Source organism: Hemitrygon akajei, chromosome 31 (assembly GCF_048418815.1).
Source record: "Hemitrygon akajei chromosome 31, sHemAka1.3, whole genome shotgun sequence".
NCBI lineage: Eukaryota > Metazoa > Chordata > Chondrichthyes > Myliobatiformes > Dasyatidae > Hemitrygon > Hemitrygon akajei.
The window spans coordinates 35,650,730-35,668,271 of record NC_133154.1 but is presented as its reverse complement, the minus strand read 5'-3'; the positions used below and the strand labels follow the sequence as shown (position 1 = coordinate 35,668,271).

Below are 17,542 nucleotides of genomic sequence, written 5' to 3'. Positions count from 1 at the left end.
TGGTGCTCTTCCCCTCCTTTTCTTTCTTCCATGGCCTTCTACCTTCTCCTATTAGATTTCCCCCTTCTCCAGCCCTGTATCTCTTTCACCAATCAACTTCCCACCTCTTTACTTCATCCCTCCCCCTCCAAGTTTCACCTATCACTTTGTCTTTCTCTCTTCCGCTACCCCACCCCACCTTTTAACTCTAGTCCTCATATCTTTTTCTCCAGTCCAGCTGAAGGGTCTTGGCCCGAAACGTCAACTATACTCTTTTCCATTTATGCTGCCCGGCCTGCTGAGTTCCTGCAGCATTTTGTGTCTGTTGCTTAAAAAGGGTGATGTTATGATGGTCATGGGGATTTCAATATGCAGGTGGATTGGGAAAAAACAGGCCTATGCTGGATCCTGTAGAAGCCAGCATTATTGTTATTTTCCTTGTAGTTTCACTTTTTTACATGGTTATCACATTACTTGAATTGATTGATTTAAGCAACACAATTTGAATGGAATTTATTGCTGCTAACAAAATTCAAAGTAAATTTATTATCAAAGTACATATATGTCATCATATGTAACAATGGGATACATTTTCTTGTCACAGTAAATACAAAGAAACACAATAGACCAACAAGATCGATGTGAAAAAGACAGCAAACTGTGCAAATAAAAAAAGAGAAATTATAATAATAACAATAATAATAAACAATAACTATCAATAACATGAGATGAAAAGTCTTTGAAAGTGAGTCCATAGACAGTGGGAACATTTCAGTGATGGGGGCAAGTGAAATTGAACGAAGTTACCACCTCTCGTTCAAAAGCCTGATAGTTGAGGAGTAATAACTGTTCCTGAATCTGGTGGAATGGGTCTTGAGGCTCCTATAACTTCTTTCTGATGGCAGCACGAAGAAGAGAGCATGGCCTGGGTAGTGGAGGTCCCTGATGATGGATGCTGCTTTCCTGTGACAATTCTTTGAGTAGATGTGCTCAATGACAGGGAGAGCTTTACCCCCGATGGACTGGGCTGTATCTACATTTTGTATGGTTTTCACTCAAGGGCATTGGTGTTTCCATACCAGGTCATGATGTAACCAGTCAATATACTCTTGACCACACATCTATAGAAATTTGTCAAAGTTTTAGATGACATGCTGAATCTTGGCAAACTTCTAAGAAAGTAGAGATGTCACCGTGCTTTCTTTGTAATGGCACTTATGTGCTGGACCCAGGGTAGATCCTCTTAAATGATAACACCAAGGAATTTAAAGTTTCTGACCCTCTTCACCTCTGATCCCCTGATAAGGACTGCCTCATGAATCTCCACTTGCCCCCACCTAGTAGTCAATAATCAGCTCTTTGGTTTTGCTGACACTGGGACATTGAGTGAGAGGTTGTTGTTGCGGCACCATTCAGCCAGATTTTCAAACTCCCTCCTATATGCTGATTCATCGCCACCTTTTATTCAGCCAACGCCAGCAGGCCAGGCAGCATCTATGGAAAAGAGACTACATAGGAACAACACCTTATATTCCATCCGGGTAGCCTCCAACCACGAACATCGATTTCTCGAATTTCCGGTAATGGCCCTCACCCCATGGTGATTGTGGACATGTTGTTGCTAATTGAAACTAACTTGGGTAGGCAAGTGAGGAAGTCGAGGATCTAGTTGCACAAGGAGGTATTGAGGCTGAGGTCTTGAAGCTTATTGATTAGTTTTGAGAGGATAATAGCATTGAATGTCAAGCTGTAGTCAATGATGTATACACCTTCACTGTCCAGATGTTCCAGGGATAAGTGAAGAGCCAATGAAATGGCATCTGCAGTTGATCTGTTGTAATGGTAGGCAAACTGGAGCGGATCCAAGTCATATCTTAGGCAGGAACTGAGATGTTTCATCACTGACCTCTCAAAGTACTTCATCACAGTGGACGTTAGTGCTACTGGAAAATAGTCATTGAGACAGGTTACCACATTCTTCTTAGGCACCGGTCTAAGTACCTGTGACTGCCGAAGTGAGAGCTTAAAGAATTCAGTGAACACTCCAGCCAGTTGAGGCTGAGTTTAGTACTTAGCCAGGTATCCCTTCTGGACCAGATGCTTTTCATGAGTTCATCCTCCTGAAGGATAGTCTCACTTTGGCCTCAAAGACTGAAATCACAGGGTCATCGGGGCTATGGGAGGTTGTGAAGGTGCCTCCATGTTTTGATAGTCAAAGCGAGCATAAAAGGCATTGAGCTCATTTGGGTATGAAACCTTGTATAAATTGGTATAAGGCTAGACAGCATTGCAACATTCTTTTTTTTGCCTTCTTGTTGCTAGGCTCTCCTTTTACTATTCCCTTTTCATAACACCTTTGTTGTTTTAGAGCTTAATAAGTGATCATAAGCAACAAGTTTTATGCCTCATTCTTGACTTCTGAAGAACCTCGGTTCAAAAACATCAGTATCCAACAATCCCAAGGGAAGGAATTTGTAGAATACCTACCTTAGAATAACTTAGAGCAGCTTATGGTCAAGCCCACAGAGAAAAGACAATTCTGGATTGGGTCTCGTGTAAAGAACCAAATTTGATTAGGGAGCTTAAGATAAAGGAACCCTTAGGAGACAGTGATCACAATATGATAGGAATCACCCTGCAGTTTGAGAGGGAAAAGCTAAAATCAGATGCATTAGTAAAGGTTACTACAGATGCATAGGAGAGGAGCTGGTCAAAGTTGATTGGAAGGAAATACTAGCAGAGATGATGGTAGAGTAGGTAATAGCTGGAGTTTCTGAAAATAATTTGGAAGATGCAGGATCCGTTCATCCCAAAGAAGAAGAAGCATTCTAAGACGGAGGGTAAGGTAACCGTGGCTGACAAGGTAAGTCAAAGACAGCATAAAATTAAGAGGGAGGATATACAATACAACAAAAAATGGTGCAAAGTTAGAGGATTAGGAAGCTTTTAAAACTTGTTAGAAGGCAACTAAAATAGCAATAAGGAGAGAAAAGATGAAAAATGAACATAAATTAGGCAATAATATAAAAGAGGGTACCAAAAGCTTTTTCAGATATATAAATAGTAAAAGAAAGGCAAGAGTGGACATCAGACTACTGGAAAATGATGCTGGAGAGGTAGTAATGAGGTATACAGAAATGGCAAATGAACTGAATAAATATTTTGCATCACTATTCACTGTGGAAGACACCTACAGAATGCCAATCACAAACAGGAGAAAGTATGCAGGTGCTGGAAATCCAAGCAACAGAAAAGAGTACAGTTGATGTTTCGGGGCGAGACCTTTCAGCAGGACATTGGGTCTCAGCTCAAAACATCAACTACACTCTTCCATAGATACTGCCTGGCCTGCTGAGTTCCTCCAGCATTATGTGTATGTTAACAGATTGCCAGCAATTCGAGAGTATCAGGGGCAGAACTGAATACAATTGCTATTACTAAGGAGAAGGTGCTTGTGAAGCTGAAAGGTTGAAGTCACCTGTACCAGATTAACTACACCCCAGGGTCCTGAAAGAAGTAGCTGAAGACATTGTGGAGGCATTAGTAGTGATACTTCAAGAATTACTAAGTTCTGGAATGGTTCCAGAGAACCAGAAAATTGTAAATGTCACCACTCTTTAAGAAGGAAGGAAAAATACATGAAATTATAGGCAAGTTAGCCTGACTTCAGTGGTTGGCAAGATGTTAGATACCATTACTAATAATGAGGTTTTGGGTACTTAGAGGCACATGATAAAATTACTCAGTCAGTGTGGTTTCCTTAAGAGCAAATCATGCCTGACAAATCTGGTGCAATTCTTTGCGGAAGTAGCAGGCAAGATAGACAAAGGATAGTGAGTGGATGCTGTTTACTTAGACTTTCAGAACGCTTTGACAAGATGCCACATATGAGGCTGCTGAACAGGATAAGAGCCCATGGTATTACAGGAAAGATACTAGCATGGATAGAAGATTGGCTGACTGGCAAAAGACAAAGAGTGGAAAAAAGGGGGACTTATTCTGGCTGGCTGCTGATGACTAGTGGTGTTCCACAGGGGTCCATTCCTTTTCACATTTTATGTTAATGATATGGATGGTGGAATTGATGGGCTTTTGACAAGTTTGCAGATGATACAAAGATAAGTGAAGGAGCAGGTAGCATTGAACAAGCAGGGAGTCTGCAGAAGGACTTGGACAGATTATGACAACAGGCAAGGAAATGGCAGATGGAATACAGTATAGGAAAGTGTATAAATCCATCACACTACCTAGCTAGAAAGTTTTTATTGTGCTATAAATTCTGGTCATTTGTATGACACTCTTTAGCATGAGTTCTACATTGAAATTACATTTAATGGCCGTGCTGTGTTTCTTCCTCTATGACCAACATGTAAAACCCAGGAAGTGGGGGAAGCATCTCAGAATTCTGCTTATTGAGCTTAATGTGATTCTCATTAATTGTGTACATGTGTATATGTTGACAGAGAAGTTAACTATGCACTAAAATCTGTCTACTCTGACCCACTCCCCCAGTCAACAGTCACCCTGCCCATTCAACCACATATGCACGTCATAAATCACAAACATTTCAGCACAGGAGGAAACCACTTCTGCCTGCTGTGTCTATGCCACAGTTAATTCCAGTAGTATATGTGGTCCCATTCTGCTACTTTTATCCCAATCATTTTACATTATTCTGTCATGTTCCCATGATGTTATAACTAAAATCTGTTTCAATAAACATCTGCACAAAAAATAGCTTTTTTTATATACTCTATTATAAAGTACATTCTGCTTCATATGAACTACATCAATGGACTAGAAGCCCAGTGCATAGCTAATACCTTTGGATAAATACCGTGGCAAATTGATTTGAAGGTATAGTGAAATTAAAATCTGCATAGATATCAATTTGAAAACCTTAAGCTCCACTTAGTATGTCTTAATCTGTTCCAGAAAGTTACCTAAGGATCTGTAGTGTTCCAGTGCAACTGATTTCTTGGAAACATCAGTAGAGTGGAAACCCTCCAATAAAAGCCGTCTGATTCCTGATGAAGTGGCAATGTAACCCACAACCTGCCTGCCAACCATTTTTGATGCCATACTGAGAATACTGATGTCTGTTACTGAGAAGAAAGGAAGACAAAATAAGGTATCATATCTGATCATTACCATAACACTTGACTTAAGGACATGGTAGCATTTGTTACCTTACTAGTAATCCGGAGGCCAAAACTTACAATCTATCAAATGCCACAAAGATAACTGCAGGATTTACATGATTTTTTAAAATGATGAATAAAAAGCTGGAACTGCATTCAGAATGGTGAGTTCATAACATTGCTAGGCTGCCAAAAAATCTGGTTTATTAATTCTCTGTGAAGGAAATATGCCTGTGTTTGATCTGATCTATGTAGGACTGTAAGTCTATGGAGTCAAAGAGCACAGAAACAGGCCTTCTGGAACATCTAGTCCCATCTGTCTATCCCCATCGACCATAGCCCTCTATACCCTTCCCTTCCATGTACTTATCCTAACTTCTCTTAAATGTTGCAACCAAATCTGCATCCACCAATTCTGCTGGTAGCTCGTTCCACACTCACCCCACCCTGAGTGAAGAAGTTACTCTTAAATATTTCATTTTTCACCCTTAACCTACGGCCTTTAGCTCTAGTCTCATCCAACCTCAGTGTGAAAAGCATGCTTGCATCTACCCCACATAATTTTGCATACTTCTATCAAATCTCCCGATTCTCCTACACTCCAGGGAATAAAATCCTAACCTAATCAATCTTATCCTATAACTCAGGTCCTCAAGTCCTGGCAAAACATTTTTGTAAATTTTCTCTGTGCTCTTTCAATCTTATTGATACATTTTCTGTCAGTATATGACAGAATTGCACACAGTCTCACCAACCTCAATGTAACATCCCAATTCCTGTACCCAATGCACTATTTCTGAAGGCCAATGTGCCAAAAGCTCTTCTTATGACCCTACCTACCTGTGACACTACTTTCAAGGAATTATGGATCCGTATTCCCTGATCCCTTTCTACTGTACTCCTCAGTAACCTACTGCATCCATGTGGACATATGACAGTTCCATGGCAGAATACTAATATCTAATTTTTTAATATATTATCTTACAAACGTTTGTACATCTGCTATCTCTTCTGTGCATTCTTTTAAAATGCATGGATATAATCAGTCTGGATCAAGTGTTTTTTCTTCTTTGACAATACAATTTTTAACTACTTTCTTCCATTTAGTTTAAATGCATTTATGTAACTGCTTATCCCATTTTCTGGTGTCATCCACACCCTCTGTTTTCTTGTAATTACAACACACATTGCTGCCACATTTGCCAGCTGCAATTTTATCCCTATTGCCTCTCCAACCTGTTTTTCAAATTCAAGTGTGTCAAGAATATTGCGGTGCTTGATTTTAAGCAGCATTACAAGTTAATCTGCTATTTCCTCTTTGCTCCAGTAACTCCAGCCATTGCTTTTCTGCCATCATCCCTGCTAGTGATCCCTTCCAATCAACTTTAGCCAGCACCTCTCTCATGCCTCAGTAATTCCCTTTACTCTATTGAAATACTGATACATCTGTCTTTATCTTCTCCCTCTCAAAACTACAGGGTATTTATCTTCTCCCTTTCATACTGTAGGGTGAATTCTATCATATTATGATCACTGCCTCCCAAGAGTACCTTTACCTTAAGTTCCCAATCCAGAATTGCCTTACCCCTAGCGGACTCAACAAGAAGCTACGCTAAGAAGCCATCTCATAGGCATTCTACAAACTCCCTCTCTTGGAATCCAGCACAAACTTTATTTTCCCAATCTACCTGCATATTGAAATCCCCCATGACTATCGTAGCATTGCCCTTATTATGTGTTTACAATTTCCCATTGAAATTTATATCCCATATCCTAGCTACTGTTAGGGGGGCCTATATATAACTCCCAACAGGATCTTTTTTAATCTTGCATTTTCTTAACTCTACCCATAAGGATTCTACATCTTCTGATCCTGTGTCCCCTCTTTCTAAGGATTTGATTTCAGTTTTTACCAAGAGAGCCACCCCACCCCTCTGCCTATCTGCCTGTCCTTTCAGTACAAGGTGTATCCTTGAATGTTAAGCTCATGCTTTTCTTTCAGCCATGTCTCAGATACACCCACTACATCATACCTGCCAATCTCTAACTGCGCTACAAAATCATCTACTTTATTCCATATACTGTGTGCATTCAAATACTGTATAACACCTTCAGTCCTGTATTCATCACCCTTTTTGATTTTGCCCTATTTTACCTCATCCTACTGACAGCAATTTTGATATATCATCTGCCTGTCCATCTTCATACTCTCATTACACACTGCATCAATTTGTATACCAATGGCCCCATCCTCAACTGTATCACTCCATCTCACGTCCAGCACTAAACCCTTCCCAACAGCTCTTCAAACCTGCCCACAAGGAACTCATATTTCTGACACAGACACATATTCTCTCTCTCTCTCTCTCACACACACACACACACACACACACACACACACACACACACACACACACACACACACACACACACACACACACACACACACACACACACACACACACACACACACACACACACACACACACACACACACACACACACACACACACACACCCCCCCCCCCCCCCCCCCAATCCATCACAGGAAAAGCCCTCCTCAATACTGAGCATATTTATATAGAGCATTGACACAAAAAAAGCAACATCCATCATCAAAAACCTCCATCATTCAGGCCATGCTCGCATCTTGCTACTACCATCAGGCAGGTGATACAGGAGTCTAGGTCTCATACCACCAGGTTCAGAAATAGTTATTACCCTTCAACCATCAGGCTCCTGAAATAGCGCAGATAACTTCACCCACCACAACTGATTCCACAATCTACAGACTCACTTTCAAGGATTCTACAATTCATGTTCTCAGTCTTATTTATTTTTCTATGTGCACAATTTGTCTTCTTTTGCACATTGGTTGTTTGTCAGTCTTTGCTTATGTCAGTTTTTTCTTTATAAATTCTGTTGTATTTCTTTATTTTCCTGTAAATGCCTGCAAGACAATGAATCTCAAGGGAAATGCCCTTTGATAATAAATTTTACTTTGCCTTTGACTTTGAAGTTCCGGATTACTAATCCAATAATTTAAACAGAATGCTTCTACACCCTATGACCCTAAGATGAATTTTGTGACAAGGAGTGAAAATAACTAAGGTCAAGCAATCAAATACAAACAGAAATAAATGGATTTGCATAAAAATACATATTGTCATAATAGTACCTGAAAGATAACACAACACTTTGTGAAAGACTTCAACTGGAATAATCTGGAAATAGCCGCAGTTATACTGTATGTGAATATTTTCCAGTGTGTTGCCACCTTTCTTGGATTGTAGAAGTCTGCAACTTCTTCTGTATTTTTGGTTTGGAAAGAGGGTGAAAGTATTTATTCTCAGTGGTACCTCACCTTCTTCCACAGGTTTCATCTGTCATTTGCAAAAGAAACAAAGAACTATATTCAGACTACTTCCTTTTCCTCCTCCCTTCTAGTATGGCCCGAAATGTCAAAAGCATTGGGCTATGTCAAGAAACAAGATGCTTTATTCATCTTTATTTCCCTCCATAGATGTTGCCTGACCTGTTGAGTTCCTCCAGCATTTTGTGTGTGTTACTATAGTTGATCAGAAGATTGGTCTAACACTTGTCTTTCATCCATGCAGTCAATCTTCATGCCCTGCTTCAGAAATCCATTTGAAAGACAATTCAGAATCTGATTAACATTACAGTTTTAATCTGTTTGCAAAATTTCTAAAATGTTTAAATGACTGGAATGTTTGCATCAGATTCTGCCAATGGAAGTGTTCTCCACAGTTCTGATACGGAGTACAAAATACGGAAATAGAAGAGCCATGGAAAACTAATTAACAACTAATAATTCTGCACATGTACATTATCCACTCATAATAAAGCACCTTGCTTCTTGACAGAACCCGATACTTTGCAACAAGCTAAGAATTATCTCCATGACACGTGTTCTTTGGACATTTACTTCAAATAGTTTCTTTGTTCTCTGTGACAGTACACAAGCTTTCAGTCTTTATGAACTGGGGCCCAACTTTACATTTTCCTTAAGCAGATCATTGTGCCTAGGAATCAAATTCAAATGCTTATCATTGTAACCAAATATCACAAATGTAGTTCACTCCAGAAAACTGTTGGATGAACATTATAGGCTCATTATTATGTGCCGTGTCGTAAGATGTGGGCAATCATGGTCCTTGACCTTGATTGTTCTTGGTAAATTTTTCTATAGAAGTAGTTTGCCATTGCCTTCTTCTGGACGTTGTCTTTACAAGATGGGTAATCCCAGCCATTATCAATACTCTTCAGAAATTGTATGCCTGGTGTCAGTGGTCACATACCCAGGACTTGTGATATGCACCAGCTGTTCCCATAGCTTCACATGACCCTGATCAATGGGGTGGGGGGAGGTGCTAAGTAGGAGCTATACCTTGCCCAAGGATGACTTGCAGGCTTACAGAGGCACCTTAAGCTCCTTTGGTGGAGACTTATCTCCACCCTGCCACCCATTATAAGCTAATGGGTTTAATTATTTGAAAAGCAATTAAATTTAATAATTAGGTGACCTAAATCTAAACAGAAGATTTCTATTAAAATACAAAACTTAACTATATATGCACAATGAAACACTTTCCCTTCATCAGCACTAGTGAAGGGTCTTAGCTCAAAACATCAACTGGTTATTCCTCTCTATAGATGCTGCCTGAAGTGCTGAGTTTCTCCAGCATTTTGTGTTGCTCTGGATTTCCAGCATCTGCAGAGTCTCTTGTACTTATGAAACATATTCCCTGAACTGTAAATTAGTTTCTAGAAGTGGATTGAAAGCAGGGTCCATGGCCATAATCTTACTTGAGTTCATGGGATCATTTTGCTTCTATATTTCCAACAATTTTAAGAAAACTGAACAATTGGCCTTGTACTCCCCAAAGTGTCTTGGGGAAGCAAATCTCTTGATCTCAAGTATTCTTGTCAAAAATATAAGGAAACATGTTTGTACAGGCTGAAACTCTCTAGCCCAACACTCTGCGGTCTGGCATCCTCTGATCTTCAGATCTAAATTAATTAACTATGCCGACTACAATCAAATGCTCACTAAGATCTATACTAACCAGTAGCTAATTCACCCAACTTTTGCAATCTCAGCCAATAGCTTTTCTGACTTCAAGAAACTTTGGTTTCAGACAGTTCTTCGAACCTTAAGTGACCAAGTAAGTTTATACTTTGAAGTAAAAATAGTTCTCCTGCTCAAGGAAGACAACTGGGGCCAATTTCTGTTGTCTGGATTTGCTATGGTCTGGCACCAGTCAGATCCCAAGGATAACAGACTAAAGAGTTTTAACCTGTAATTGAACTCATCAAAGGACTTTATTAAGAGTACAACCAAAATTGGATTTACATAGCTGTAATTTTCTTCACATTCAGATAAAGCTTGAAGCCCAAATAGCCCATTGCTGGGCATGTCATTTCTTTCAGAAGAAATCTGTGGCTCAAGTCCAGCTTCCTTGTAGCACAATTTTTCTATACAACATTTTCACATGGGTACCAAGCTTTGAAGTATATATAAAGCACTGCTTGACATTAGATCGAACTAAATATAATCCATTAGCTTTAGACTTACTGTTGTTTTCTTTAACACTAAACTGTTGCTCCTCACCAATAATCAAAATGAAGGATTATTTACAATATATCATTGGGGAATGTATAATTTAAATTGTTATTTTAATGCATATCTGTCAATACAAAATAGTTCATTGCTTGTTTCCAGTGTTCTACATATTGGGGCACTTTGTGGAATTGTTAACAGGTGTTGCAAAATAATTGTCACTGAAATAGTTTGCATGTTTCATTAAGATCCTGAAACCATCCCCAGCATATTACTGTCCTCCTTATCCACTAACAAAAGGTTTCAGTAATCTGTGTTAAATAAAAATAGCATCAAAAGAGCAGATTTTGCACCATGGGGAAAGATCCTTTAAAACTTGCAAGCGCAGTCTTCTCCCTATTTTAATTATAATGCAGGCTAGAAGCAAAATCTTAAAAGTGATAAAATCAAGTTAAAGAATACCTTGAGGGAGAGACAGAAGTTAATATTGTTAAGGAAATAGGAACGTGCATACAGCACAGAAAGATACCATTTCAGCCCATCAAATCTATTGCAGCCTACATAACAATCAGGTTCTCCATTACTTCCCTTGTACTGTACTCTATTCTCCCTCCATTCATCAGTCTCCCCCCCCTCCCCACCAAATTCACACATTGATAACAAGTATCAATTTTATTTTTATATAATCAGGATGATATACTGTCGGTCTATGATCTCCTCCTGTGATAAATTGTTACAGGTATTGTCATTTATATCCACTTACTGCAGCAAAAAATTTTGTTTTCCCTGCATTACGATTTCTTTTGCTAATTAAGTTGTCTTTACATCTGCTGAACCAGTATCTTGATCTCTGTCTTATTCACCTGAGGTGAGTCTTTCAGGGGTATGATGAAACAACAGGACACCTTTCGGATCTTTGTCTGTAACAGAATATAGCAGCATTTTCAGGTTTAAAAGTGAGAGGTTAAACTAACCCAGTCAGCCATCACGGGTATCTAACATCACAAAATCAAGAGAGTGGCAAGAAAAGAGGAAAATTGAACACAGCAATTTAAACATAAAGCTGATAGTTAAAATTAGAGTCATACAGTGCAGAGACAACCCTTCAGCCCAACTGGTCCATGTCAACCCATTCAAGCTAGCTGCCTTTTCCAGCATCTGGTCTATAACCTTCTAAATCCTTCTAATCCATGTCCAATTGTCTTATACTCGTGGCACAGCTGCTAAGCCCAGCAGAACCATTTCTACTGACAGAAGGGGTAAGGGCTGGTTACTGGCACATAAACCAGTTGCTTCGGGCAGATGGAACTCGTCAGCCGTGGTTGGTAGTTCATCTAGGAGAAGGAAGACTCTGATTTCAAATCTCCACTGCCTTAAAGCTATACCTACTTATGGGGAAGGCATCAGGAGTAAACCCCAGTGGGAAACTCAGGAGCTGGAGTCCCTAAAGCAGGCCTAAGTTGAGTTCAACGCTGACTGGCAACTACTGCAACGCTGCCGGTACCAAACTATAACAGTCTCTACCATTCTTTTGTGTTCATCAGTTACGTGGAGAGGGGGAGCCTGTTACATTGGCATCAGCTTGCTCTCCAAATCATACTGCCCTGACACGTATACATAGACAGCTAGGACACAACAACCATGGTTGACCCTGACCAACAGAGGGCCTCAATTGTAAATTTAACTTTTGCATATTCAGTTTTAAAAACAGACAAAATAAATCACAGCGAACTATTATGAGAAGATGTTAAACAGTAAGCATACATAGAACATAGAAATCTACAGCACATTACAGGCCCTTCAGCCCACAATGTTTTGCTGACCATGTAACCTACTGAACAAACTGCCTAGAATTACCCTACCACATAGCCAACTATTTTTCTAAGCTCCACGTACCTATCTAAGTCTCTTAAGAGCCTATTGTATCCGCCTCCACCACTGTTGCTGGCAGCCCATTCCACACACTCACCACTCTCTGTGTGAAACACTTACCCTGACATCCCCTCTGTACCTACTTCCAAGCACCTAACAACTATGCCCCTTCATGTTAGCCATTTCGGCCCTGGGAAAAAGCCTCTGGCTACCTACACGATCAATGCCTTTCATCATCTTATATACTTCTATCAGGTCACCTCTCATCCTCCGTTGCTCCAAGGAGAAAAGGCCAAGTTAACTCGACCTATTCCCATAAAGCAAACTCTCCAATCCAGGCAACATCCTTGTAAATCTCCTCTGCACTCTCTCTATAGTATCCACATCCTTCCTGTAATGAGGTGACCAGAACTGAACACAGTACTCCGAGCGGGGTAAGGTCTTAATATAGCTGTAACATTACCTCATGGTTGTTGAACTCAATTCCATGGTTGATGAAGGCCAACACATCATATGCCTTCTTAACAACACTGCCAGCCTGCGCATCAGCTTTGAGTGTCCCATGGACACAGATCACAAGATCTCTTTGATCCTCGGCACTGCCAAGAGTCTTATCATTAATACTATATTCTGTCTTCAAATTTAACCTACCAAAATGAACCTCTTCACACTTACCTGGGTTGAATTCCATCTGCCACTTCTCAGCCCAGTTCTGCATCCTACCAATGTTCTGCTATAACCTCTGACAACCCTCTAGACTATCCACAACACCCCTAACCTTTGTGTTATCAGCAAATTTACTAACCCACCCTTCCAGGAGGGGTCCCAGAACAGATCCCTGCAGAACACCACTAGTCACCAACCCCCATGCAGAATACGAACCATCTACAACCACCCTTTGCCTTCTGTGGCCAAGTCAATTCTGGATCCACAAAGCAAGGTCTCCTTCCTTTCTGAAGGAGCCTTGCATGACGAACCTTATCAAGCACCTTACTGAAATCCATATACAGTACATCCACTGCTCAACCTTCATCAATGTGTCTTGTTATATCCTCAAAATATTCAATCAGGCTTGTAAGGCGCGACCTGCCCTTGACAAAGCCATGCTGACTATCCCTAATCAGATTATGTTTCTCCAAATGCCATAAATCCTGCCTCTCAGGATCTTCGCCAACAAATTGCCCACCACTGAAGTAAGACTCACTGGTCTATAATTTCCTGGGTTACCTCTTCTCCCTTTCTCGAACAAGGGATCATTTGCAACCCTTCAATCCACCGGTACTTCTCCCGTCCCTATTAATGATGCAAAGATAATCACCAGAGGTCCCTTCTAGCTCTCCTATTTTCATTCTTAAGCTCCTTCCTGGCAGTCTTGTAATTTTCTAGAACTCTATCAAGTACCAAGTTTCTCGAACCTTTCATAAGCTTTTCTTTTCTTCTTAACTAGATTTTTCACATCCTTTGTACACCATGGTTCTTTTATCCTACCATCCTTTCCCTGCCCCAATGGAACATACCTATGTAGAAGGCCATGCAAATGTTCCCTGAACATTTGCCACATTACTGCCGTGCATTTCCCTGAGAACATCTGCTCCCAATTTATGGTCCCTGGTTCCTGCCTAATATCATCATATTTCTCCTATCCCAATTAAATGTTTTCCCAAATTGTCTGCTTCTATCCCTTGCCAATGCTATGGTAAAGGAGATAGAGTTGTGATCACTACTTCCAAAATGCTCTCCCACCAAGAGATCTGACACCTGACCAGGTTCATTTCCCAACACCAGATATATAAAAAATGTTTATCTATTTATCAACTGCAACAATAAATCCTAGGAGGTTGCATGTAATGAAAAGATTGCCTTCTGCATCCCTTTAAGGATGTCTCCAAGTGCTTTATAATCAGTGAGATAAACCTGTTTAACTCCGAACCTGTTTCAGTAGCCACTGCACAACAATCTCACAAAAACAGCAAAATTGCTTAAGTAACACAAAATGCTGGAGGAACTCAGCAGGCCAGGCAGCATCTATGGAGAGGAATCAACAGTCAACATTTCAGTCCGAGATCCTTAATCAGAACTGGAAAGGAAGGGAGCAGAAGCCAGAGTAAGAAGGAGGGAGGTGGGAAAGCAGTACTTCCTGAGGAAAAATGCTCTCTGCTGAAGAGAGTCTGTGGTTCAAGCAGGATTCTGAAGGGAAATGGGCAGTTAACATTTCAGGTCAAACTCCTTCCTTCTAGCAATGTATTTGTTGCTCCAGATTCAAGTATTTCCAGTCCCTTATGACTCCTAATAATCATTATGTGAACTGAGTGATGAACTTGCAAAAGGAGCACTATGTGCTAAGCCACATAAAGACAGAATTCTGCAACTTGGGGGCCAGGCAGCCTCTCTGCTGTCATAAGATTATTGAATAGTCTCCTAGTATGACAAAGTGGACTCGAAATCACAATTTGCAATTTGCCTAACAGCACAATAGGTCTATAGGGGGTGCAATCTCACTTGCTCTCCACTCAAATCTTGGATCAATTGCAATGCCTATGTCAGGTGAGGTTTATTGACTACAGCTCAGCATATAAAGCAATCATACCCTCAGTTCTAATTAACAGGCTCCAAAACCTGGGCATCTGCACTTCCCTCTACAACGGGATTCTCGACATCTCACGAGGATAGCAGCCTGTGCAGATTGGAAATAACATCTTCACCTTACTGATAATCAACACCAGAGCACCTCAAGGTGCATGCTTAGCCCATTGCTCCACACCCACGACTGTGTGGCTAAGCACAGGTCAAACGCCATCTATGAATTTCCCAATGACACTATTGTTGACAGAAATTCAGATGGTGACGAGGAGGCGTACAGGCGCGAGATAGATGAGCTGATTGGTTGGTTTTCCAACAACAATTTTGCACTCAATGTCAGTAAGACCAAGGAATTGATTGTGGGCTTCAGGAAGGGAAAAAAAGGGAACGCACAGGTCACCATTGAGGGATCAGCAGTGAACAATTTCAAGTTTCTGGGTGTCAACATTTCTGAAGATCTATCCTGGGCCAAACATATTGATGCAATTACAAATAAGGCCCAACAGCGGCTATATTTCATAAGATGTTTGAGGGTACTTGGTATGTCACTAAAGTGCAAACTTTGACAAGTGCACCGTGGAGATCATTCTAGCTGGTTGCATCACTGTCTGGTTTGGGGGGCCTCTGTACAGGATTGGAAAAAGCTATAGAAAGTTGTAAATTCAATCAGCTCCATCATGGGCACTACCCTCCCCAGCATTGAGGACACCTTCAAAAGGCAATGCTTCAAGAAGGCGGCTAGAATTATTAAGGAATCAGTCACCCAGGACATGCCTTCTTTTCATTGCTACCATCAAAGAGGTACAGGAGCCTGAAGGTGCACATTCAACATTTCAGGAGCAGCTTCTTTCCCTCCACCATTAGATTTCTGAATGGACAATGAACTCACCCATGAACACTATCTCACTATTTTTTGCTCTTTTTTTGCACTATTTCCTTTATATAATACACATATTTCTTATTCTAATTTGATTTTTTTATTATGTATTTCAATGTACTGCTACCATAAAACAAAATTTCATGACAAATGCCAGTGATATTAAACCTGATTTTGTCCTCATTATTGATTGCACATTATTGTCTGCTGTACTGCATCTTCTGTGAAACTGTAAATTTATTCTGCATTCTGTTGTTTTCCCCTTGTACCTCAATGCAATGATATCAGAATGAGATTTACTATCATTGGCCTATGTTGTGAAATATGTTGTTTTGCAGCAGCACTATATAGCACTACATAATAAAAAAGCTATAGATTACAGTAAGAAATATATATTTTTTAAAAATAAGTAGTGCAAAACAAGAGCAAAAAAAAGGAAACAATAGTGAGGTAGTGTACATGGGTTCATTGTCCATTCAGAAAGCTGCTGAGTGTGTTTTCAGGCTCATGATGGGGGTCCTTAATGATGGATGCCACCTTTTTGACACACAGGATTTTGAGGACATCCTTGATGCTGGGAAGGCTACCGCCCATGATTGAGCTGATGAAATGATCACTATGAATGGCATGCTGCATGCAAAGCAAAGCTTATCACTGAATCTCAGTGCACATGAAAATAATAAACCAGGGACACACACAAAAAAAATTCAACTGTTTTATCTTCATAAGACTGCTAGACCTAATATGTGTTACCAGTTGTTTGTTTTTATTTCAGTTTTAGTTTTTTGCAGTTTTTGGTATGTCCCCATTGACCCTCACCAATTTTTACAGATGCACTGCAGGAAGTATCATATCCAGATGAATCACAGGTTGGTACAGCAAGCTCTGTCCAAGAGTTCAAGTTCAAGTTTAATTGTCATTCCACCATACATGAATACCCATGTATTCAGCCACATGAATCAGCATTCCTCCAGGGCCAAGGTACAAAACACAGCACCAACAGTCATGCACAGCACAAGGCACATATAGCACACATAGGACAGCAGTAACCACACAGTCACAAAAAACATACAGTCCCAGTCCCTGAGTCCATGAAGGTCTGCAGTCCAACACAATACAGCTTGTTTTCTGCTGAGCGCACACTGGAGAGCAGCACCGCCTCCACTGACTCCGACGACTCTCTCCTGGACGGATGCCAACAGGCAACACTCTGCAGCTTGAAGCCCAGTCCTCTCTAAAATCAAGGCTACGCAGCTCCCCCACCATTGGTGCCACCAATAAACCAGTGAATCAGACTTACAGCATACCACATCACAATGTCCAACAGGCTCTTACGATCACAAGGAATCGATTGAGGCAATCACTCACTGTTAGACTGGATACCGCCTCTGATGCTTTCCTGTAGCAGGCAGCAACACAGTCTGGACCAAGTTCAGCTCCTTCAGTTTCTCTGCCAGTGAGCAACTCACTGATGGGGTAGACCTGCAGTACTTTCAGTTCTTAATGTAACCCT

General features: G+C 40.6%; 1 protein-coding gene across 1 annotated transcript in view; it reads right to left on the bottom strand.

Annotated features, from left to right (window-relative positions):
* The window catches only part of LOC140719075 (F-box only protein 47-like), a 65,776-nt gene that overhangs the window by 44,874 nt on the left and 3,360 nt on the right, over nt 1-17,542 (bottom strand). The window contains exons 2-3 of the mRNA XM_073033450.1: nt 8,298-8,502; nt 4,923-5,084 (exon numbers count right to left, since the gene is read on the bottom strand). Coding sequence (XP_072889551.1) covers nt 4,923-5,084; nt 8,298-8,502 — 367 coding nt within the window. The remainder of the gene's footprint in view (nt 1-4,922; nt 5,085-8,297; nt 8,503-17,542) is intronic.